At 39.5% G+C, this 26,398-nt stretch overlaps 2 protein-coding genes across 3 annotated transcripts in view; one reads left to right on the forward strand and one right to left on the reverse strand.

Annotated features, from left to right (window-relative positions):
• Positions 1–7,298, reverse strand: part of LOC145769367 (uncharacterized) — an 82,403-nt gene extending 75,105 nt beyond the window's left edge. For both annotated transcript variants that reach the window (XM_082580984.1, XM_082580983.1), the window contains exon 1: positions 6,991–7,298. In XM_082580984.1, the coding sequence (XP_082437110.1) occupies positions 6,991–7,232 (242 nt within the window). In that variant the 5' untranslated portion in view covers positions 7,233–7,298. The remainder of the gene's footprint in view (positions 1–6,990) is intronic.
• Positions 7,299–8,094: 796 nt separating this feature from the next.
• On the forward strand, positions 8,095–10,347 carry LOC145768985 (zinc finger BED domain-containing protein 5-like). Its single transcript, XM_082580586.1, has 3 exons — positions 8,095–8,117; positions 8,853–9,120; positions 9,271–10,347. Exons 1-3 carry the CDS (start codon positions 8,095–8,097, stop codon positions 10,345–10,347), a joined length of 1,368 nt encoding a protein of 455 aa, XP_082436712.1.
• Positions 10,348–26,398: the final 16,051 nt, after the last annotated feature.

A 26,398-nucleotide genomic window follows, 5' to 3' on the forward strand; every position in this document is an offset into this window, starting at 1 on the left:
ACGCTCTACTACTGTATAGCATCATTAGATTTATTAGTGCCTTAGCCCTTAATTGTATAACACTTCGAGTCTATTGATTGAAAGCGTTATGAATATAGCAATGAAAAATTGATGTCAATTGCAGAAGCTTGCAACAAAATGTATTTATCAAACTTTTCTACATGAAGCAGGTAGCTTTTCTTGACAGTTTAACATGCATTAGTTGGGGGAAAAAAATCTTTTTGCAGATTTGAGATATGGGGCATTGAAATGGAGTACCCCAAAACTTTTGTACAATAAAATAAAGTGTTTTCTTTGCTTTTTTCACAAATGTAATAACATATTTGAATTCCTTGCCCCAAAAACTATAAGAATACATATTTTTATTATTTCTGCATCATACAAAATAAGAATTCTAAGCTATTTTTGTTTTGTGATATGAAAATAGCGCCTCTGGTGGCAAAAATATAATCGTTGATATCTTGAAAACTGCTTGATGGATTTTGACAGTGCAAATGCCAATCTTCATCTTTTCCCAATAGCTCTAATATATTAAAAAATGAAGAAATTCTGAGAGGATGGGTTACAAAATTTTGACTGTATAATATTATAATAGAATGACTCATACATATTGTCTTTCATTGTGCTTTTGTGTTGTGCTTGTATTTACGTTACTGACGTTAAATCAACGTTAATAGCAGATTATGCTTGACAAGAAATATTGTTTTCTTGTGTGCATTTGTACCGTTTCATTTAACACCTTTTATTCTACTATGTGCTTTATTTAAATGTGTCATTCATTGTAAATCGAACATAGAATGCATATAACTTATCAATTAAATTAAAAAAAAAAGATTATTATTTACTGATATGGTATCAATCGAGCAGGATTTAACAAAATGGGCAAACAAGCCTTGAAAAGTGTGTTTAGCAAGTCATAGACATGAGTTTTTGTTCGCCTCCAGCTTGGACTCCAGCCTGCGCGATGGCAAGGCCTGTATTACGTAAGCCATGCTTTAAACCGAATTTGGCTTTGGCTGGTGGTGTCGTATGTGGCTTTGTAGGCGCAGTCTATGATGGAAAAGACCTGGGCAAAAGGCACATTGTATGGAGGTGGGGGGCGTGGTAGTTTTAGCTTTTTTCTTCTAATGTTTCATTTTTCTTGGGCTTTTTGTATCCTTTTTTTTCTTGAAAATAGGGTGCCTTCCCTAGTTCTTTTTCTCTAGAGTGATCTGTCACTAGCAAGTTGTTCCCATGAATACAGATCAATGTATCATACATTATACATTATGTATGCATGGTTGAGGGAAACTTTCAGCTGATCTTTGTATCTCATTTTTGGTCTTCCGGGAGGTCTTTTTCCTGTCTCTAGCTCACCATTATTCGAGGGAGCCTCGTTGGGTCCATTTGCACGACAAGTCCTGTCCAGCGAAGGAGGTGTTGCAATACATGGTGGCTTCTAAGCCACAGCCTAATACTTACGGTAAGCAAAATCATACCACCAACTTGTGAAGATTGACACAGTTCATAAGTCTGAACCACCTATCATGAGATCGTTAACAGATCAACAGCTTGACAATGTCATCGACGAACCTCTGCGGCTGGATTATCCTTGCATCATGTCAAGCTTGTGACTGAAGCAAGAATCTGTTATAGGCTTTAAAAAAAGGAAGGGGCTGATTCATCAGAAGGTGCGATCTCGTCAATTTATGAAAAAATTTAACAGCAAGAAGCAATTCCCACTAGATTGATATGTTCACCTTTTGTGCTGGTTGCTGTAATCTCAATGCAGTCCCGGTAGCCTAGCACATGCAGCAGTATGGATCATATCAATCTATGTGCTAGTATTTCCTTGACAATGACTTCATGGAAGATCACAGTCTACCCATCACCAATTACGTCTACTTATTCCATGATTATATATGCTGTACATGAGCATTGAGCACCATATTGTATTACCAGCCACACTAATGTACCATTAGACCATGGTTGCCACTGCCAACATGGTCTCGATTAAACCTTGTATTCGTTACGTCATGTGTATAATACCATATATTATGCATACTATGCAATATATTTATTGCAAATGCAATAAGCAAAAGTATCCAAGTCATCTGTAACCTGCATATGCAGTACAGCATGTGCTGTTACCCATTATCTTGTGCTTGCGCTACCGTTTTCGTCCAAAACATGGTCAAATATACGTTTTTGTTATAATTTTCTTTCTAGTGAAATTAAGGCAAAAAATCTTAGAGCAGATAGAAACATTTTGATTCTGCATCATTTGATACCAAATTCATGTTCCTAGCACCAGCAGTTCCAATATTTGCATCTTGTTTCCATTTTAGAAGTTCTGAATACCGTACATTTTCGCCAAACGTACACTACAGTTAATAGTAATACAGAATAAACCTTGTTCTGATCAGGACTACTTTACAATTGAACTCGTGCTGCGTTAAACTTAATTCCTGCAGCGACGCTAAACGCAGTCTTTGTGAGAAAGACTAACCATTGCGAATTTGGGAACATACACATTTAATGAAATCTGTTTGAAAACTCTCGCCTACCCAGAATTTCTCTCTTCTAAGAAAAAATCGATGCCTATGGTTGTAGGGTAGGCGGTACCGGTACTTAGGCAGTCTTCGAAATTAACCTCGGCGTCTGCCGAGGTGATTGCCGAGGCAGATGCATGAATGGCACATTAGCCTCGGCAATAAAAATGCCGAGGCCACACGAGCGCTTGTAAGGACCACAAGATTACAAAAATAACTCTAATTTTCTTACACCACACCAGACTAGGAGGTTGATTCAATCTTACTATTGCTTGATGTTTTTATTTGGGTTACTTTCTACTTCGCCGGCGCTTAGACACGTGCCCAGCCGAAATGGCCCACTTCGGCGAGTCCGATTCGGCGAGTTCCCTATTCGGCGAGAGCCTTTTTCGGCGAGTGCCCTACTCGGCGAGTTTTTGAAATTTTATTTTTGAAAGAGAATTATCGGGTACCGTAGCCTAACTGTTTTCACACCGTTTTAACGTCGCTGAACGTGCAGAAAGGAATAAAAATAAAATGTTTGAACTATTAAATTAAAATTCGTCATGTCAGTTCAGTTGTTTTTATTTCTGACCATCATATCAAAAACAATACACGTCAACATAGCAAAGGTAGAAGCGACAAAACGCGAACGTTAAAACGTGCTTGTGACCGAGGTAAGTTATTGAGTTGAAAGAAATTTGGCACGGTTGCAACACCTTCAGAAAAATTTAAGATGTGAAGGGAAAATAAAAAAAAAGGAAATGTTACAAAAAAAAATCATGTTTATATTTATAAGTTAGTTCTTTTGAATACTTAAAATGATTAGTTTGGATCAACAAATGTGTGGCCTACAGCTTAAATTGAAAGGAAATTATCGGGTACCATAACCTAGTTATCCCTACCAGCAAAAATTTATTCCAAGAACCCAGTTAGCCTAACAGTTCATTTTTACATTGTAGTAACAGAATGAGAAGGCTAACCAAATGTGTGGCCTATCGTTTTAACGTCGCTAAACGTTGAAATCGTGTAGAAAAGATCACTTTGATGACTAGGATACGTTGCAAGCCTTAAAGCAGCCGGCGGCCATGGCCGCTAAGTAGTGCTTGAATAACCGCCTGTGCTACCCACTCCGTCGAGTCCGTCGGCCAAGTTTGGCTGCCGGTTTCTTCTAGCCAATTATTTAATTTCGCAATAAATGATCGTGGATTAAATGTCGAAAATATGTAGTATCAAAGAGTGACGCAGAATTAGATCAGCGCATCATAGTCACTACTGTTGTATTGAATATATATCCAGCTGCGATCACCAGCGCTGTAAGTCTTGTTTGCAATTCTCAATGTTTATTTTAACAAAGTGTTAATCCGAAGTGCTAATTTACATGTGCTGGCAATATTGTCGTTTTTATATCGATTCAACGCTGTCGGACATTGAATCGTTGTTAAAAAGGAGAACTAGGTTAGTTGACATCCGTGGGTAAAACACGTGTCTTCATAGTTGAGAACGCTGTGGGTTAGTGACTTCACACCCTCAATGGTGACATCATAACGGAATAAATGGTCAGGTTTTATGAAAGGCGGTATGCAGTTGAAACAATTTACTGAGTTGCGAGCAGTTAAAACAATTTAGGGTCGTTAGATGGTCCCGCAATACCGGATTATAATCCCGATAAAGCATTTAATGCGTGGTACAACGATTCTATTGCAGGACGTCGCCCAGACTTCAACAACGCTAAGTGATCATTTTAACATTGTTGCAAGTTTAATGCTATTTACCTGTGCTATCGTTATTGTATTTTGGCCTCCAAGCACGCAGATTTGGCCGCCGAGAAGGAGCTCTCGGTAGGCCACGATGGCTGCCGGAAAAAAAAAAGATTCCCTTCAATACGTTGCATTTTTAAGATTATGCATTTTTAAGATAATGTATTCAGATGTTGAATCAATGTACAAATGAACTGGTAGGCTAAATGGGTTCTTAGAACAAATCGAAGGGCTTCTGTGAATGTTTCCCAGTTTCAACGTATCCTAGTCAGCAAAGTTCTCTTTTCTACACGATTTCAACGTTCAGCGACGTTAAAACGATGTAAAAACGGCAATTTCCGCTGGTCGAGATAACTAGGCTACGGTACCCGATAATTTCCTTTCAATCCAAGCTGTAGGCCACACATTTGTTGATCCAAACTAATCATTTTAACTATTCAAAAGTACTAACTTATAGACATTAAACATGATTTTTTTTTTGTAACATTTTTTTTTCTTTGTTTTTTAAATTTTTCTGAAGGTGTTGCGACCGTGCCAAATTTCTTTCAACTCAATAACTTACTTCGGTCACAAGCACGTTTTAACGTTCGCGTTTTGTCGCTTCTACCTTTACTATGTTGACGTGCATTGTTTTTCATATGATGGTCAGAAATAAAAACAACTCAACTGAACTGACATAACGAATTTTAATTTAATAGTTCAAACATTTTATTTTTATTCCTTTCTGCACGATTTCAACGTTTAACGATGTAAAAACGGCAATTATAATTAGGCTACGGTACCCGATAATTCCCTTACAAAAATAAAATTTCAAAAACTCGCCGAATAGGGCACTCGCCGAAAAAGGCTCTCGCCGAATAGGGAACTCGCCGAATCGGATTAGCCGAATCGGACTCGCCGAATAGTAGCAGACCCTGCCCAGCTGGGTGAATTGAATCTTTTATAGAAATATCACCCTATTTGCATTGATTCAACGCCAGTAAACGTCAAATTATTGTAAGCATTTACTCCTTATCGCGCTTCGCCTTCCGTTATCTCGTCCAGCTGTATCAGAAACAATCGCGCATGTAAGTAATAGGTTAACGCGTTAACCTTTAGAGTGAGCTTTGTTAATTGCGGTTTGTGATAGGTGTCTGGTTGCGTAACAACAACAGGTGCAATTTTATGCGCTGACAATGCTCATGTGAACTATAAAAAAAGTCTGCAACCTTATAAATACTGGCTTAATTGTTACGCAAAAGTTATTCTTTCATTGAATGCTTGTTCTTTACCAGTGTCATTGCCAATATAAATCATGGTAAATACAGTTAAAAAGTGGAATGATTTACCTGCTATAGGTTATGAAACAGAGGGGACAGAAGGAAAAGTTAGTGTAGCATTTTGTAAAATTTGTAAAGAATTTTATGACGAAAACAAATTGGAATTCGAAAAGCTACGGGGCCCAGTTAAAAAAGTAGTACAAAATTGGATAAATGGTACTTCGGCAGTAAAGAAAAGTATTGCTTCCGATCATATGACATCACGCGTTCATGAACGGGCAGTTTTGCGTCTTCAAGAAACTAGCACCAGCAGCGAAAGTTTGACTCCAGGGGAGAATGCAGCGTGTGCTGTTTCGAGTACCCAAAGTAGCATTCTTCACCATAATCAGGCGCTAAATTTGCAGCAACGGGACCAACTCATGAAAAAGTTCTAAATGGCCCATTTCTTGGCTTTGAACAATAAATCTTTCACATTTTACAAAGAACTATATAAATTTAAAAAAGGCGTTTTTAATGCTGACTTGGGAATTGGATACTCTACTAATAAGGCCTCTTGATGTGTCTGATTCCAGTGATGACGAGACAACCTCATCCTCCGATGCAGCATCTGATGATTCCGATTCTGACTAGTTCTTTATCAAACAGTATAATTATATTTGTGTTGCTCGCAGTATTCCAATTGTGCCGAAACTATGTAAATGAAAACGTAAATCGAGGCAATCTTCTCGCAAGGACCTATTAATTTGTTACCGGTACCTGGTTGAGCAATTAACGCTATTTTATGATAATTCAACGTCGCTAGATGTCGAATTAATGTAAAACAAATGTAAATTTCTTATTGGGCATTGTTGTTACGCAATACAACCGGTTGGGAAAATTAAATCGATTTGTGCTGACTCGAACGTTGAATCAACCCAAAATTAACATACTTCCCCCCCCTCTCCCCGTGAGTTATTTAACATGAATTATTGTAACAGCGTGCGTATCGCGTTGCTCGCTTTATCGCTACTTTTGGTATTATTACATCACAACAAATCAAACAATGCGGTCTTGATAGACTACTCTATTATATTTTTCGCTTCTTGTTTTACATGTTGTGGTAGCCTACAATTTTTTTGTAATAAACGTTCACAGCAATTGCCGAGGCAATTTCAACTTTTGCCGTTTGGCCTCGGCAACGTTTTTGCCGAAGTAAAAATATGCTAATTTCGAAGACTGCTTAGGTTGTACTGGCTATGAAAATCAACAAGAGCTGGAGTACCGGTTTGTATATATATTTGTGTAATTAAGTTTTAAACAATTTGTTTAGACCTGAGTGAAAGATGATAGTTAGCGCTGTGTATGAAGCATTTTAAAAAGTTGTGCCAGGGCATTTCAGATCTCAGTGCAAGCAATGTACAACTTTTTTTAGCCATGCAAGCTTAAACCCTAGTTTTCACAAAAATGACATGCGGAACATACCTGTACAATCTCACATGATTATCCCAAAACATGTGAGGAGAAAGTGCTTCAAAATACTCTGGAATTTGTCCCAGTGGAGGCCTTTGCTTTCCGAACTGTTGTAAATGTCCCACCACATCTACTTCTTCTACACTTTTGTCAAGTTGTTGATGTCCAGGAAAGTCAATAGAAGATACAGCATTTGCTTGAACAAAAACCAGAAGGGCAAAGATAGCATTTCGATAAGCAAAGATCTGAACCATTTCAATTATTGCATAATAAAGACAAGCATTAATCAAATATTTACATTTATGTAACGTTACCCAGTGACTGGTCTGTTAACACAAGAAACACAATGTTTAGGATTGTTTACATACTTAAATAGTTTTCTGGCAATTTAAATGCATCTGCTACCTCACCAATAGGTAGCTACCTCACCACCAGATAGATATAAGTGACAAAAAGTTAGATCATAACACTAGTCTACACGATTTTTGCTCCATAAACTTTGAAAACTGATTTAGAATAATTTTGGGGTGCTGAATCCGAATCTGACCTCAGATTTATCCTATCACGTCAGGTTTGTGAGATATGATAACAGCAAATTGTTACTTTTGTCAAAAGTGGAAGATTTGACGTTGCGTTTATTGCACATACACATTGTGCTATATCCAGAAATCCAGGTCATGTCATAACAAGCTAAAAGGGAGGCTAAAAGTATAACTGACCCCCTCTCCCGTCAATGTTGTGCATGAAACCACAAAGATTTAAGCACGCCTATGGCAATGCTTGTCCAGTAACCTTATTTAGGTTGTTTTGGCCTGTCTAACACTAACCTTTCGTTATAGCACTGCATGTGTTGGTGGTAAACGCAACGTCAAATCTTCCACTTTTGACAAAAGTAACAATTTGTTGTTATCATATCTCACAAACCTGACGTGATAGGATAAATCTGAGGTCAGATTCGGATTCAGCACCCCAAAATTACTCTAAATCTGTCTTCAAAGTTCATGGAGCAAAAAATAAATCTTTGTTTGTAGACCAGTGAATTGCCTAAATTTGAGTACAGTTTCATTTCCGCCCATTGAGAACCTATGTGGCCAAGGTGCCACAAAATGGAGAAATATGCATACTACCAAACGAAATCGGTTAATCGAATCACCTATTTGCCAGACGTTTTGATACGATTATACGATTGATTCGTTTAACCAATTTACTAAAAAAAGGTTTATTGGGAATGGGCATAATTGTTGAGAAGATGTCTGTGTTGACTAGGCTGCAACGCACAATACCACTGATACTTCCTGCAACTGTTTACAATGCTGGTTAAACTTTAAAGAGTTTACTAGTTCTGTGTTACATACCTAATAGGATTGCCAAAGGTTAATATAAAGAATTGCCCAAGCTTATGCAAAAAATAGTCCAAAAGTAGCCCAATTTTTTGGGGGGGTTTAAAATCGGAATGGCCTGATTCGGTGAGTCCGATTCGGTGAGTCCGATTCGGTGAGTTCCCTATTCGGTGAGAGCCCTATTCGGTGAGTTTTTTTTTTAAATTATTGCGCGCTGTAGCCTACTTATCATTGCCGTTATAGGGTTAGGGGATAGGGGTTAGGGCAGGGGTTCCCAACCGGTGGTACGCGTACCACTAGTGGTACACGGGAGCTTTTCAGGTGGTACGCGAGCAGCTCTCTGTTGCATGCGATATGTAGTAGTATTGTCAAATAAAGTAGGCCTATTGCAACAATTATTTAATTTTGAGTTTTTACAATATGCGAACAACACTTTTACTTCTTTCCGTACTAAATTCTCTGTACTCAGTAAGCTACTTTTGTCGATCTTGCTCCCTGCTGTCATTGTTATTAATACAATGCTGCTGTGCACAGCTGCACACGCCAGTGCACAGCCCAGTTTTACCGAAATAATGCCGAAATTGTGAAGGCATCCTATGAAGTATCTCTTCTGGTGGCCCAAAACAAAAAAGCTCATGTCATTGCGGAGTCACCTGTTTTGCCAGCAGCAAAGATATTAGTCAGAAACTTGATTGGAGAAGATTCAGTGGCAAAGTTGGATAGTCTATCGCTGTCTAACAATACTGTGAAACGACGCATCGAGGAAATGTCTGTTGATATCAATGACCAAGTGATTGCTGGAGTAAGAGATGTCACAAACTGCTGCCAACTGCTTGTCTACGTCCGCTTTACACAGAACGATGCTGTAAAAACGGAATTATAGTTGAATTATGAGGTGTCCACTACATCAAAAGGAAAAGATATTTTCAACTCTTTGGATAATTTTTTCAAGGAAAATGAACTGGATTGGGGAAATCTTGTCGGATGTACGACAGATGGGGCTCCCTCTATGCTCGGTAAAAAGTCTGGATTTCAAGCCCATGTCAAAGCTGTGTCACCTCGCGTCATGAGTGTTCACTGTTTCATACCCAGGTTTGCTCTTTGCACAAAGGTTCTTCCTGCAAAGTTGTTAATGTGCTTGAACAGGGTAGTCAAAATCGTACATTTTGTTAAAACATCAGCTTTAAATACTCGATTGTTTAAGTTTCTTTGTGAAGATCTCGGCTCAGACCACACTTGTCTCTTCTATCACACAGAAGTGCGCTGGCTCTCTCGAGGAAATACAACTAAGCGTCTTTTTGACATGAGGAATGAATTACTTTTAATTTTCCAACAGAAAGACCGTGAATTTCAAAACAATCTGGAGGACGAGGAATTCATTGCAAGATTGGCTTATTTGTCAGATATATTTGAAGCTTTCAATCATTTAAATCTGTCATTTCAAGGGCAAAACTGCACTGTCGTAGACTTTGTTTCAAAACTGGGAGCTTTTATCCGAAAGCTGGAATTATGGAGGAAAAGTGTGGAAAACAAGCGCTGTGGTATGTTTAAATTTCTGTCAGCCCTTCAAATGGAAATCAGTGATGACTTTTCCAGAGAAATTACCCAGCACCTCTCGCTGCTAATTGCTGAATTGCAGCATTACTTTCCAGATACCACAAGCTGCCCATACATCACAGATCTTTTCTCAGTGGACCCAGCCGACCTACCTGTCGTTACAAGGGAACAAGAGGAACTGATAGACGTGCATGAGGATCAGACAGCAAAAAAACAACGCAAAGAATGTTCTGCAATAGACTTCTGGCTTAGTATGGCTTCTTCATACCCAACGCTAGCTTCCCACGATGTTCTACAACTACTGATTTTTCCTTCTACTTACGAGCAAGGATTTTCTATTCTTATGAACATCAAATCAAAAAATCGAAACCGACGAAATGCCCCTGGACATGACTTCAGATGTGCGATTAGCAAAGTTATGCCACGCATCGATCAACTGGTGAAAGATAAACAAAAACAAAAATCTCATTAAATTTAGTTGTATTGTGTGATTTGTTGTATTGTGTTGTTTGGAACTTGTATTAACTTTAGTTGTGTCTTTTTCTCGGTACCTCTAAATACCCATTGTCAGGCATTGTCGGGCATTGTCGGGCATTGTCGGCTTTTCGGGGGGTTGTAGAGCATTTCTAGGGGTTGTCGAGCATATTCAGGGGTTGGGAATTTCCAGGCATTGTCGATCATTATCAGTGGTTGACGGGTTTGTTAGTCATTATAGAACATTCTCAGGCATTGCCGAACATTTTCAGGGGTAGTCGAGCATTTGCAGGGGTTGTTAGGCTTGGTAGAGTAGGCCTAGCTACTTTCAGGCATTGTCCATAATTTTCAGGCATCGTCTAGGATTTCCAGGCATTGTCGATCATTATCAGTGGTTGACGGGTTTGTTAGGCATTATAGAATATTTTCAGGCATTGTCGAACATTTTCAGGGGTCGTCGAGCAGTTTCAGGGGTTGTCAGGCATTGTAGAGTACGGTAGCTACTTTCAGGCATTGTAGAGTAGCTACTTCCAGGCATTGTCTAGGATTTCCAGGCATGTCGATCATTATCAGTGGTTGATGGGTTTGTTTGGCATTAGGCTATACAACATTTTCGGGCATTGTCGCACATACGCAGGGGTTGTCGAGCATTTTCAGGGTTTGTCAGGCATTGTAGAGTAGCTACTTTCAGGCATTGTCTAGGATTTCCAGGCATTGTCGATCATTATCAATGGTTAACAGGCTTGTTAGGCATTGTCGGAAATTTTCAAGCATTGTCGAACATATTCAGGGGTTGTCAAGCATTTTCAGGTGTCAGGGGTTCTCAGGCATTGTAAAGTACTTTAGATTCTTTCTGGCAGGCATTGTCGGACATCTTCAGGCATTGTCGAACATATTCAGTGGTTGATAGGTTTGTTAGGCGTTGTCGAACGTTTTCTTGGGTTGTCGATCATTACCAAGTTTTGACAGGTTTGTCAGGCATTGTCGATGTTACACACTATCCACAATATACAGCAAAAAACAAACATTAACACATGTTTTTGATAACAAATAGTCATACAAGGAAGAAAAACATTCCTAAAAAGCATGTTTTTCATCAATATTCGGGAGAGAAAAATTCTCGATCGACTCACATAATTTGCTTGGTAGATAAATCCAGTCAGAGCTTTAGTAAGCATAGAAACAAAATATCTATTGCTGAAAAATAAAAATGGTTTTTTGATGATTTTGAATTTTGATTTAGTGTTTTTCATGAAATCGAAGAAATAGTCGACTACGTTATACCCTTTCAAGTCGGATTTAAATGTGTCTACTCTCTACTAATTTCTCTCAAAATAAATGAAATATTTTTGTTGGAAACAGGTAGGCTACGTAGGTACGATTGAAGTGGAAATGTAGACATTGAAGGTTCGAGCATCCGAAGATGATTTCTGGTGGTTTGTTGTTGATGCAAAATAGTGCAATATCACAAGATGTGCGAAACACATCCATTCTTGTTTTGGTTCAACTTATTTATGTCAATCTGCATTTTCATTTGTGAACGTAATCAAAACAAAGCAACGTGCTGTGCTAACCGCCCGTCACCTGGACGATTGCTTTAGACACCTGATGTCCTGATAACGGCAAGCTGAAGTACCTACAACATGATGACTCTAATATCTCACTGACTCATTAGAAGAAATTTAAAGTACATTTAGTTGTAGAACATAATTATTCTTTTTGTGTTTTATTGTAAAGAACCAAATTAACTGAAACATGAATAGACTGCTCTGTGCTGAGTGCTGACGATGGTGAATGTGTGATAAATGTAAATGCATTTACAGTAAAGGTGTCACTGGAAAAAATTGTTTAGTGACTGTATCACCGACCGGTCGATCGCTAGTGATTAAAAAATTTTCTAGTCGATCACAAAAGTTGGCCATCCCTGGCCTAGTGTATAACAGGAGCAGAATTGCAATAACAGCTTTCGAAGTTTGCTTTTATCTTCTTCAACAGGAATCCAAAAACAGTCAAATGGTATAGCGTATTGAAACAACTTTAATCCTTGAGTTCCGTCAGTTCAACAAAGATAACCTGACAAACCTTGCCTCGGAATTTTAGTATAAGGCTCAAATGGAACTTAAGCCTAATCTTTTTGTTCTTCAATAATGGTGAAAACGTCTGCCCCGAATGGTCTGTGGATAAATATCATACTTTAGTAAAAGGCAGTGGCTATTTGACCGGCTCCGGTCTTTGAATCTGAAACACTATTTGACCGGTCATGACGTCACTACATAAGCACCTTTTTCTTTCAAAGCAAAAGACGATAAGCGCGTTAAGTCGTAAATTCAACACGTTTTCTTCAACTGAGTCCGTGGCGCACACGTAACGTCTCGGGCTGCCATTTTAGAGGGAATGAGTTCGATACTATCCGGAAGCGTTCTTTTTTTTTTCTTTTTTTTTAACTACAAAAGGATACAAACTGATATGAATAAATCAACAAGTGAATAAAAAAGCTTCAAAACGAATTAAAAAAGTTTTTTCTAGGTTTTATTTTTAACAAATTCTTTTCATTTCTTAGCACAAATTCTCTGAAAAAATCACACCTTCTAATAGGCTGTAAGATTACGTTTCGCTGAAGTCCGAAGTTAAAAATTAAATCCAGTCTCATTGTCGCACAACAATCAGTCAAGTTTCAAATCATCATCTCAACCAACCCTTCAAGACAACTTTCCACTTTTAAAAATTTAGTTAAAAAAAAAAAAAAAAACGCTTCCGAATAGAATCGAACTCATTCCCTCTAGAATGGCAGCCCGAGACGTTACGTATGCGCCACGGATTCAGTTGAAAAAAACGTGTTGAATTTAAAACTTAAGGCGCTTATCGTCTTTTGCTTTGAAAGAGAAAAAGAAAAAAGTGCTTATGAAGTGACGTCATGACCGGTCAAATAGTGTTTCAGATTCAAAGACCGGAGCCGGTCAAATAGCCACTGCCTTAGTAAAATAAAGGCAGTGGCTATTTGACCGGCGCCGGTCTTTGAATCTGAAACACTATTTGACCGTCATTACGTCATTGTCCAGTCACTTTTTTTCTTTTTCTCTTTCAAAGCAAAAGATGAGAAGCGCGCATATAAGTTCTGAATCCAACCATTTCAATCAACTCGTAACGTGGCGCATGTGGTACGTCGCCGCTTCCTATTCTAGAGGGACTGAGTTCGATACTACCCAGAAGCGTTCTTTTTTTAAACTAAATTTTGACCCAAAGTGCATTTTTGTAGTCAATTTTTAATTTGAGTTGCATTACATTTACATACCATTACCATTTTTTTAAAAGAAGCATTGTATATAACTAACTTGTTGAGAGCAAAAATGTAGCCTATTGCTTCGTTCGGCAAACACGGTCACATCAATCAATCATTTTATTTTTCGTCATTGACGCGTCTGGGACGAAAAAGATACTAACTACAAAAATCGATATAGACCTACCAGCACGTTAATGAACGGGAAAAGGTGGCAAAACCTTGAAAAGTTTAAAACGTGCCTGAATTGAAAAATTATGTAGGCTATATAGTATCAGTAGTTAGCACGGCCACTAGGGTGCGGCTGATGCCCCGTAAAATTTAAAACTTGATTGTAGCAACCCTAACTTTTTTTTGGAAGTGAGGCTTGGTGTACAAAGCTTAAATATGAAGTTTCAGCAAAATTAAATAACGTCTAGGGCAGGGGTGGGGAACCTGCGGCCCGAATGCGGCCCGCGTGACTGTTCCATGTGGCCCGCGTCAAAATTTCTTTACCCAAAATATATTAAAACAACAGCTCAAAAAAGAGTAGGCTCTGCATTCTCGGTATATTGCAAATGGCCTTCTGTGACTAGTAATCCATCATAAAAGGCCATTTGTAACAACAATGTGTACGTCACAATGTGTAGGCTACGTCACAATGTGGCCGTCCCAATGTGACCAGTTATTGTTAATCGGCCAGTTATGCCATTCGTGAAAAGTGTTTTGCAAAGTTAGTGGCCTACTTCTCAAATTAGCAAAATTTAACGTTGTATAATGGCTTCTGGAAAGAAAAGAAAGATTGGTGATGAAGACAGAATGTTCCAGAAAGATTGAACAAAATTTCGAAATTTTTAGTGGCCCACCTGTGTTATTTCTCATTTTATGTGGCCCGCAATGCTAAAAAGGTTCCCCACCCCTGGTCTAGGGGGTCCAGATTGCAATCAAACTTTTATAGGATTATCAATTTTCCCAAATTTCAATTTTGACATTAAATTGAGTGATTTATGTTTAAAAAAAAATGTGAGTGATTTTTATATGTTCATTGTTCATGTGATACCAGCTAATTTTTGTAAATTATTGCAAATTATAGTTTTTATGCTGTGAACAGCAGCTTAGATTTCACTTAGAACCAGTGTGTCAATTTAGGGGTAATTTTACATACTTCGTGTAATGGAATTTCTGAAATTTTTGCAGAATTTTGGCAAACTTTCTAAGTTTAGGCAAAATTTGTGAAGCATACTTTGCAAAAACTTTCAAAAATAGTGTCTTTGGATTGCAAATTCTTTGAATGAATACTCTGTTCAGAACAAACCATAACTGACACTAGAAAATCAGTGTTTTATACTTTTAATGCCATTTACCACAGCGCTGTGTAGGCTTTAACCATAATTTAATTTAATATAAGCACTCCTTTGTTGCTTTTGAGTTAAAATTTAGATATTACGAAGTGACATTCTAACATTTGTGTTTCAGTACTCTATGATACATAATTGCATATCATTTCACCACCGGTTTTCACCTTAAAAAGAATTATTTCACCCACATGGTGCCTACATGCAGCCTAAAGTAAGGGGCGACCTATATCTTCTTGAAGTTGTATACAACCACCAGTTTTAATGCCCTGTATTACAGCTTGTTGTGTCAAAAACAAGAGATGTAACAAAATCTTTGCAATGCTAATCTTCAAGCAACTGCATAGTAACTTTGGACACAAGTGCTCCAGCTGTTTCTCTTGAATGGGTTGAAATAATTACTGGAATACCCAACAATTTAATGCCGATGCCAGATATCAAAACTCGGAGATTTTCATCTTGCTTCTACTTGCTGGTTAAAGTCTCCAGAAGCTTTCCATCCCAATGTACAGCACCAACAGCAGGTGGTGACCACGCGGAGAGAATTTTTTCTGAAATATGTTGCGCTGTTTCAACTCTGTATCTGGGTGACTGAGGTGACTTAAAACCGACAATTGTCCATTTTGTATTCCAAAATTTCCTTTGAAAAAATTGTCCTTTGGTGATCTGAAACTTTTGTCAATTTTTGTTCCTGATCCGCTACTGCTTGAACTCTACAATCTTATACGAACGGATTCACAAACCTAGACCAAAAACACTTCTTAGCTATGCAGTTGCAAATTTTGAAGAGACGTAGCCCACTCCTTTCCTGAATACGCCAGATTCCGACTCCAAAGCCATGTTTCACACTGCGCATCCACGATTATCGTGTTTTTTATTTCCATTATCTTGAATTGTCATATAATCATAAAAAGCTCTGCATTTTACTTGGTGTTTTGACTAAACATGGGCCAACTCGAGGTGCGATTTTTCAAATTGCAAACTGAAAAATTGGAATGAGAAAGACATTAGCTTATAAAAGTTAGACTTTTCACTCTATCTTCATTGTGAGATTCAGTTTGTTTTTATTTCTTCGATGCAGCTCGAAATATGAAGATCACGGGTAGGCTATGCTGTACAGTAGGCCAGGAGTTCCTAATCACCGGGTCGCGACCCAGTATGTCCTTAGCCATAGAATAAACTAATTACAGTTAAACATGATCAGGCGGCGCTGGTTCTGCTCTCGGGGTGTGTATTTGAGCAACGCATTTCAGGTTAGCTCTCCATTTAGTGGCACCAAGTAGATGGAATAATTCACCGACAAGAACACTTCAACACAAGCGAAAATTCCACTCCGTCAACCTCAGTGACCGGGTGGTTCAAAGCCTCTACAAGTACGCGAAACTGTCAGGATTAAGCTCTCAAAGAAGCTTTCCCAGTCCGAGGATAAAGATCAATCAATCAACTACCCAACAATAAAATTGAAGTATATGGTGAAATGTGCATTGTATAAGCCAAGGTATATACGAAAGGTGGGGGCACCTGAAATGGATTTTCGAAATCTTACTTTAAGCTCATACAATATACTATACAAACCTTTAACAAATAAATTATTGAAATCCTTCTGTTGTCGAGAAAGAAAATATATTTAAAAAGTATTATAACTTTAATTTTAAATCAAAATTTGTCACTCAAACTTCTAAAAATCTACTTTTAATTTGATGATACTGATCAATTACGAGGTGTGCGACTTCATAAATAAATCATTATTGGGCCTAAAACTGCATCAAAATGCGATCAAAACAACGTAAAATTAGTCAAAATTTTCTGAGGAGTTATCCTCACAGACTCTCTGCTAAACTAGCTTCATTTTCCGACCTCGACTGTTAGGCTACAATGTCTATTATATTTTACAAATCTTGCTCAAAGTGGGTTTAAATCGCAATAAAAAATTGGACCTGGGCTATACGTAGATATCAAACTTTGTTTTTCCTATCGCCGGTCCGCAAGGCTATTATTATTTTAAAAACGGTCCGTGAGAGCAAAAAGGTTTGGGACCGCTGCAGTAGGCTATTTCGATTATCATGCATATGGTGCTGATACCATATAGTCTGGGAGCCTACGACAGAAGATTTCACCCCATAAGGTACAAAAGGTTTGACCCCTTGAAGTTACTGGGGTCAACCATGTCACTCACAAAAAGTATGGAAGATTGACCGCACCGGGTGGATCTGGACCCTAGAGCCCCCTAAAAAGCCCAAAAAGGGGGTTAATTTCACCCCATAAGGTACATGGACCAAACTTGGTGAAAACGAAGTTCTATGTCAGGACATCACAAAAATATCAAATCTAACAATATTTTCGAGTGGAAAGGTGATGTAAGACTCCCCCCAAAGTGACCCCCCAGGGGGTTAATTTCACCCCATAAGGTACATGGACCAAAGTTGGTCAAAACGAAGTCTTATGTCAGGACATCACAAAAATATCAAATCTAACAATATTTTCGGGTGGAAAGGTGATGTAAGATGCCTTCAAAGTGACTTCCCTTAATGTGACCCCCTTGGAAGGTTTATTCCACCCCATAAGGTACATGGACCAAACTTGGTCAAAATGAAGTCTTATGTCAGGACATCACAAAAATATCAAATCTAACAATATTTTCGGGTGGAAAGGTGATGTAAGATGTCATCAAAGTGACCCCCAGAGGGTTTATTTCACCATAGAGTACATGGACCAAACGTGGTCAAAACGAAGTCTTCTAGGGCACCACAAAATATCAAATCTAACAATACTCTCAGTTGGAAAGGTGATAAAAGACCTACCCAAAAGTGAATCTCCTCCTATAGTTTAATTTACTTCATCCCTTTCTCGAACCAACCTTGGTGTAACGAAAGTGCTATGCCAGGACAGTACGAATGGATTAAATTTAAAAATATTTTTATATAGGTTTTGATGAAATACATTCACAAGCTGTCCCATGATGCATGAAATGGAACTATAGCCTACTTTACAAAAAGTTTTTGTATAAATCATATTAAGTCAATCGAAAAAAGGCAACAGGACATGACAATACATGGCTTTGTAACACCAAAAACAGAAAGTACACAAGAAGCATATAGGCTACAGTAGCCAGAAAATTGATCCAAGATCTTGATACCACCACTAAATGTGGACTTAATCGAACAACTGACTATCCAAATCAAAACGTTTCGAAATGAATCATTTGGAACGTTAATTTAGGCAGTAATGAACATTTTCCAGCTGCTACAATAAATAACCTAATAAACCCAATGCAGTAAATTTTTATTTAATGCCATTTGCTTCATGTCTCCAATCAGTTATCGTAACTGTTCATTCATAAACAGAGATTGTTCGTGTAAATGTAAACGGTCGTTTCTTTATTCTTCATTGTCACTGCTGTCGCTTTCACTTTCTTCATCTTATTCTTCAGATTCATACAATTCTCCTGTTATATACAGAGATAAAGCAAGCTGTCTGCGATGTACCAGCCCCAAGCAATGTGGTTATCCGCACGTCTGACACTGACTGTCTTGTAATTGGCTTAGGTTGCTATGGAACTTTTGATCCTTCATTAAAGATATGGATAGAAGCTGGCTTGCAAAGCAATAACACGCAGCGGTACATCAACATCAACCAGCTGCATAGGCCTACCGCACTTGGAGTGACGATTTGCAAGTGTTTACCTGCATATCATGCCTTTACAGATTCTGATTACACCTCGTCATTTAGCAGGAAAGGGAAAGTGCGGCCGCTGAAATTACTCCAAGGAAACCACGAAGCGCAGGCAGCTTTTAGCCAACTCGGACACGACAAAGAAATTAGTGAAGACACTATCATCGCCATAGAGAACTTTGTGTGTAACATGTACAAAAACAAGAAAATTAATTATGTCAACGAAGTCCGTTTACAAATGTTTTTAGACGGCTACAAACCCAAAAAAGAAAATGAAAGGATATCATGCATACCAGAAGCTACTGTAGATAGTAGTACTCTACCACTTTGTTTACGAGTACTTCTCCAGAAGACAAGGCGCACACATCTCATCACAAGATGGTGGTTATCTTCAACTAGAAGTGAACAAGCAGCAACGTTGCTGCTAGAGTATGGCTGGAAAGAAGAAGGAGGTTCTTATAAAGTGGTGTGGTTTGAAGGTAAAGGTATAAAGCATCTTTAGATGTCTCTGCGTGGAATCTGATCTCATCCAGGAAAGTCAAGAAGAAGGTAAACAGCATTGGATGTCGCTTGGGTTACCCTTTATAAATATAAAACTTTCTCCTGGTCTATCAGTCGTTTACTTTCTTACTGTAAACATTAGCCAATAACTGGCTGTAAAGTTTCGTTTTAGGAACCTATAACCAATAGTTTCTGCAATCTTGAGAAAAATGCCTGGGTGCACTAAATAACAAATAAATGTTGAACTTTTTCCAGTTAATAGTAAGTTGCAATGTTGCATTATTCGAAGAAAAATAGACGTCTGTAAAAGATAATAAAATTACTATTGTATGTTACGCATATCTGTAGTGCATAATAGCAATTGTTTCGTACAGTCTTTATTTCTCTGTATATAACAGGAGAATTGTATGAATCTGAAGAATAAGACGAAGAAAGTAAAAGCGACACCAGTGATTGATTGATTGATTGAATCTTTATCCTCGGACTGGGAAAGCTTCTTGCAGAGCTTAATCCTGGCAGTTTCGCATACTTGTAGAGGCTTTGAATCACTGGCGCAGGCCCGGTCACCGAGATTGACAGAGTGAAGTTTCCGATTGTTGAAGGCTTGTTGTCGGGGAATTATTCCATCCATTAGATGCCGCTGAATGGAGAGCAGCCCTTAACGTGCGTTGCTCAAGCGCACACCCCGAGAGTCGAACCAGCGCCGCTATTGATCTTGAAGCTTCTTCGTTCCAGAAGTGACGCGCTAACCAATTGAGTTACCGTTTACATTTACACAAACAATCTCTGTTTATGAATGAACAGTTACAATAACTGATTGGAGAGATGAAGCAAATGGCATTAAACAAAAATTTACTACATTGGGTTTATTGGGTTATTTATTGTAGCAGCTGGAAAATGTTCATTACTGCCTAAATTAACGTTCCAAATGATTCATTTCGAAACGTTTTGATTTGGATAGTCAGTTGTTCGATTAAGTCCACATTTAGTGGTGGTATCAAGATCTTGGATCAATTTTCTGGCTACTGTAGCCTATATGCTTCTTACGTACTTTCTGTTTTTGGTGTTACAAAGCCATGTATTGTCATGTCCTGTTGCCTTTTTTCGATTGACTTAATATGATTTATACAAAAACTTTTTGTAAAGTAGGCTATAGTTCCATTTCATGCATCATGGGACAGCTTGTGAATGTATTTCATCAAAACCTATATAAAAATATTTTTAAATTTAATCCATTCGTACTGTCCTGGCATAGCACTTTCGTTACACCAAGGTTGGTTCGAGAAAGGGATGAAGTAAATTAAACTATAGGAGGAGATTCACTTTTGGGTAGGTCTTTTATCACCTTTCCAACTGAGAGTATTGTTAGATTTGATATTTTGTGGTGCCCTAGAAGACTTCGTTTTGACCACGTTTGGTCCATGTACTCTATGGTGAAATAAACCCTCTGGGGGTCACTTTGATGACATCTTACATCACCTTTCCACCCGAAAATATTGTTAGATTTGATATTTTTGTGATGTCCTGACATAAGACTTCGTTTTGACCAAGTTTGGTCCATGTACTTTACGGGGTGAAATACACCTTCCGAGGGGGTCACATTAAGGAAAGTCACTTTGAAGTCATCTTACACCACCTTTCCACCCGAAAATATTGTTAGATTTGATATTTTTGTGATGTCCTGACATAAGACTTCATTTTGACCAAGTTTGGTCCATGTACCTTATGGGGTGGAATAAACCTTCCGAGGGGGTCACATTAAGGGAAGTCACTTTGAAGGCATCTTACATCACCTTTCCACCCGAAAATATTGTTAGATTTGATATTTTTGTGATGTCCTGACATAAGACTTCATTTTGACCAAGTTTGGTCCATGTACCTTATGGGGTGGAATAAACCTTCCGAGGGGGTCACATTAAGGGAAGTCACTTTGAAGGCATCTTACATCACCTTTCCACCCGAAAATATTGTTAGATTTGATATTTTTGTGATGTCCTGACATAAGACTTCGTTTTGACCAACTTTGGTCCATGTACCTTATGGGGTGAAATTAACCCCCTGGGGGGTCACTTTGGGGGGAGTCTTACATCACCTTTCCACTCGAAAATATTGTTAGATTTGATATTTTTGTGATGTCCTGACATAGAACTTCGTTTTCACCAAGTTTGGTCCATGTACCTTATGGGGTGAAATTAACCCCCTTTTTGGGCTTTTTAGGGGGCTCTAGGGTCCAGATCCACCCGGTGCGGTCAATCTTCCATACTTTTTGTGAGTGACATGGTTGACCCCAGTAACTTCAAGGGCTCAAACCTTTTGTACCTTATGGGGTGAAATCTTCTGTCGTAGGCTCTCGGTCTAATACTCAAGTCCTATTTTGGATGGGGGTGAAATACCACAGGGTGAGAAAAGTCAACTTCTATCATAGCCTATAACCAGAAAATACAGTAGCCCATGGCAGCTCATCTTCGACGATTTACGGTAGGCCTATAACGATGTAATAATGAAGTAGCCTATGGCAATGCATTAAAATCAATCAATTGAGAATTAAACAAAGTTCCTCCAACCCAGCCTCTATGCTTGCGATTTTAATTGCCACCACGTTCACTGGGGCTACAACACCACCAACACAGACGGAGAAAGCCTGGCCGCATGGTCAGCCAACAATAACCTCACCCTACTGCACGATCCCAAGGGTGCAGCGAGCTTCTTCTTCGGGCGCTGGACCACTGGTACACACCTCGACCTGGCTTCGTGAGTGCTGAAGACCCCGATAATGGCTAACCGGACAAACGTGTGCTAGAGAAGTTCCCCAAGTCCCAACACCGACCCTCGCTTATCACGGCTCCAACGCTCACAATGCCTGTCCCGAGCAAGCCTGTTAAGCGATGGAACTTCAGAATGGCTAACTGGGAGTACTATAGCCTCCTCACCAACAAAGCCACGCAGTATCCTCCATCCTCACACACCAAGAACGTGGAAGAAGCTTACTAGGACTTTTGTGATGCAATAACATCAGCGGCAAAACACTCTATCCCCGCGGCCGACGAAAGAACTATACATGCCGTGCTGGGACAAGAAGTGCGAAAGCCTCTACTCCGACTTCCTCCACGCCCCTCAGGGCAATGACACCAACAGTTCAGTCACAACCCTGTTGGCAAAGCTGGACTCAAAGAGGAAGGAGCGCTGAACAGAAGCCGTTGATCACTCCAGTCGCATAGCATGGAGTACATTGAACAACCTAACTGGCAGATCACGTGTCTCTCGTCAACAACGTCCCGTTTCAGCAAATTCCGTCACCTCACAACTTGTGGAGAACGGGAAATACAAACCGAGAGACCGTGAATCAGACAGATTCGTCTTACAAGAAATGACGGACCTCTGGAGGGTAACAACCCCAGACGGGAACAACATCTCGGGTGAGTTCACCACGGACGAATTTTCCGCCGCCCTCCAGCACATAAAGCCAGGTAAAGCCCCGGACCCTGACCACCTATGCCTGGAGTTGATACTCCATGCTGCTGCCTCCTTAAAGTCCTGGTTAAAAGACTTCTTTTCCTGTTGCTTGCGGCACCTGAGAATTCCCAGGATCTGGAGAAAAGCCTTTGTGGTTGCAGTTCCTAAGCCAATGAAGCCCCCAGTGTACCCGAAGAGCTACCGCCCAATGTCACTGCTCTGCATCCCCTTCAAGATTCTCGAGAGACTCATCTACGCCCGTGTCGAATCAATTAGATCCGCAGCTCCCCCGTGAACAAGCTGGCTTCCGACACGGATGATCAACCGTAGATCAGGTCACACTTATGACCCAAGACATTGAGGACTGCTTCTCGGCTAAGAAGAAAGCTGGCGCCGTGTTTGTCGATCTCACGGCTGCCTAATGCCTATGATACCGTATGGCAGGGATGGCGAACCTTTTTTAATGCATGGGTCACAAAAGAGACCTTAATCCTTGAAAAAGCAAAAGTGGGTCATACATTTAATTACATGTTAATGCGAAACTACATGTTAATGCGAATCTTGCTGCTGCATCTTCTCTGCAAGTCTTATTAAATTATCCTTAGTTGGTAATCCGTAGTTTTTAGCTTCACACATGCAGCACTCATATCTGAGCTGAGACGATTCTGTGTGCTTGATTCAATTGTATAAAATTCATGTGCGAAAATAAAGATTCGCATGAATATGAAGAACCAAACAACGTTAACAGAGCTACCGCAAATCTTTTCATAGTTTCAAACGAATTTGGCAGGGAGTTCCACTCTGTAAGAATTATATTTTCAGCATGGTTTTCAACAGCAGGAAAGTCACAGCCATCCATATCCGTTTTCATTTCAATTTTTTGTAGGAGATGATTTAAGTCTACAAATTTTGTTTTCCAAACTGCACTTTCTTGAAAGTCTATCATTTCCATTTCCAAGTTGTAAAGACGAAGCCATTCGAAGTTTGATAATTCAAGATTTTCAAATTGATGCATGCGGGAAAAGAATAAACTGCAATGTAGTATCTAGCTTTCGGAACTGCGTAAACCTTTCTGACATTACATTTTTGGCCTCTTTTGTTAGTAAAACATACTTGTTGAGTGCAGTTTGCTTTTGTTCATAAGTTAAATTGGTGCTGGTAAACTGCTTCAACAACTGAGGAAAATATTTCAGCTGACCTTGTTCAAGGTCTACATAAAAAATAGCGAGTTTCTTCTCAAATGCTTTAATGTGCCCAAACATGGATAATACAATATTTCCACAGCTTTGCAATTTAGTATTTAACTTATTGTAATGCATTGTGAAATCAGCGAAAAAATGTAAATCATTCAACCACGTACTTTCGCTTAACTCTGGATATTTTTAATTTTTTTCAGCTAAAAAAAGTTGTAGCCTACTTCTTCCAACAATTCGCTTTAATTAGCTTTAGTGGTGTCAGACTGCTATATGGCAATTAGGTACGGTACTAGATTAAAATAGGGTGGGGCCTTATTACAAATATTTAGTGAAACATTTATTCTTTGCTGAAATATTTGTTTAAATTTCATTATTTAAAAAAAGACAAGTGGGTCACTGAAAATCTGTGATGGGTCACTTCGTAACCCGCGGGTCAGTGGTTCGCCATCCCTGCCGTATGGCATAGTGGCCTTACTTGCAAGTTACTCCATCTGTTCCCTGACAAACGCATGGTTCATATGATAATGGAACTTGTGCAAAACCGCAGTTTTACCCTCACAACCGGTAGCGGTCGTCTAAGGCGCTAAGCAGACTATGTCAACTCAAAATCGACGTCCGGCTCAGTCTTGGCTCCTGTTCTGTTCAACACATAGCCTACACCTACGACATGCCCCCACCATCTCCACGAAATATGCTTACGCAGACGACCTGGCACTCCTGCACTCAGCGGAAAATTGGCAGTCAGTGGAGAGGAACCTCAGCCAAGACATGCAAACACTATCACCATACCTCCAGAAATGGAAGCTACAGCTCAGCAAGGCTAAGACAGTGTCGGCGGCCTTCCACCTGAACAACCGAGAAGCATAGCGCGAGATAAACATCAACATTGACGGGGAACGCCTTCCCTATACTTTCAGAACCTAGGGGAGACCGGGGATAGTTCGGACGCGGGGATAGTTCGGACGCGGGGATACCTCGGATAAGGCATTTGACGTCACAGTAGAGTATTGTTAAATCACGTTTACCAAAGCTTTGTGGCTCCATTACAAATCAGGATAAAGTTTGCAAGTATGTCTGGTTTTCTTAGAAAGTTGAGGCCGAAAAAGTAATTTTATCAGTGATATCAAGATTTTAAAATTGTACGTGTAAGTGTAAGCAAGTGATGATTTTGACCAGCAGTTAATCAGGTAGCCATATTTTCTTCATTTACCTGTAGGCACGTGGTCGGGAATACTTCGGACATAATGGCCGACGTATCCCCGTGGAAAAAATCAAACTTAAACAAAATCTTAGTTTCAGATCTTTTGAATAATTTATTGGATTTTAAAGACATAATGGTTCGGACATATAAAAGAAAAACAAATATTCTGTATTAACTGTCAAATCAACTCAAAACGTCTGCATAAAATTACTGTCCGAGATGACCCCAGGCATGTCCGAAATTACCCCGGTACCGGGGTGACTTCGGACATTTGAGGACCGTAGAAATTATGCTTTTTATAAGCATTTCCGGTTTTCTGAAACAAACGATACTCCTACCCTTTTTTGGCAAAGCTTTAAGGTTTACAACAAAATAACATTTACGAACTTGCTGTGTAATTTAAAAAAAATATGGGCTGTTTTCAAAAAATCGTCCGAGCTATCCCCGGTCTCCCCTACATATCTCGGCAAGGACAGGTCACTTACGTACGGCCGACACTTGGAGTCACTGCGCAAAAAATATCTACACACGTCGCACTTTTGAGGCGATTGGCGGGTTCCGGCTGGGGAGCTGGTGCCAAAACTCTTCGTACAACTACCCTAGCCCTTGTTCATTCCACTGCTGAGTAGTGCGCACCAGTCTGGTGCCGTAGTTCTTACACCCACCATATTAATACCGCCATCAACGATGCGCTGCGTACTGCGACTGGATGCCTGCGTCTGCACAACAATGCCTGCACAACAACTACTTAAGAACGAAGAAGAACTTGGGGTAAGTGGGGAACACTGGACGAACCACATGTGGAACACGGAGTGGCAAAACCATACCTCCACGCTCCGTGACTTCATACCCGACGCCGATCCCCGTCCACCGAGGATGTCCCTCGCGTGGGTCAGGCTTAACCGCCTGCGAACTGGCGTCGGCCACTTTCGTTTGGACATGCCCAAGTGGGGCCTGGTTCCTCCATCAGAATGCGAGTGCGGCACATAAAGCCTAGGCCCTATATGCACCAACTACAAAAAAATGGTTTTCAAATTCTTTTCTTCAGAAACATCATTATAGCCAGTGATGGATTTCCAGAAGATTAGCTTCCGGAGCGCTAGTTTTTTACTTTCTAAATCCGCTAGGTGTAGTATAAGAGATTCAGTAATATGCCCTTTTAAGATTTTGAAATAACACACTTGATGTACGTGTTTAAAACGTTGCTAAACTAAGTATCATAGTCTATAGATGATATAATGTTGTTCAATGCAAATATTCGCAGTTTAGTGAAATAATAACACAAAAAATTACAAGTTCCACAATGTAGATTTTAACGACCTGTTTTAGCCCGATGCTGCGAGTTGGCTGTGGTAATAACGAAAGTCTGAGCGTAAAACGTATTGACCTGGAATAAATTGCGACCTCAAATTAGG

The sequence above is a fragment of the Aplidium turbinatum genome, chromosome 4 (assembly GCF_918807975.1).
Source record: "Aplidium turbinatum chromosome 4, kaAplTurb1.1, whole genome shotgun sequence".
Taxonomy (NCBI): Eukaryota; Metazoa; Chordata; class Ascidiacea; order Aplousobranchia; family Polyclinidae; genus Aplidium; species Aplidium turbinatum.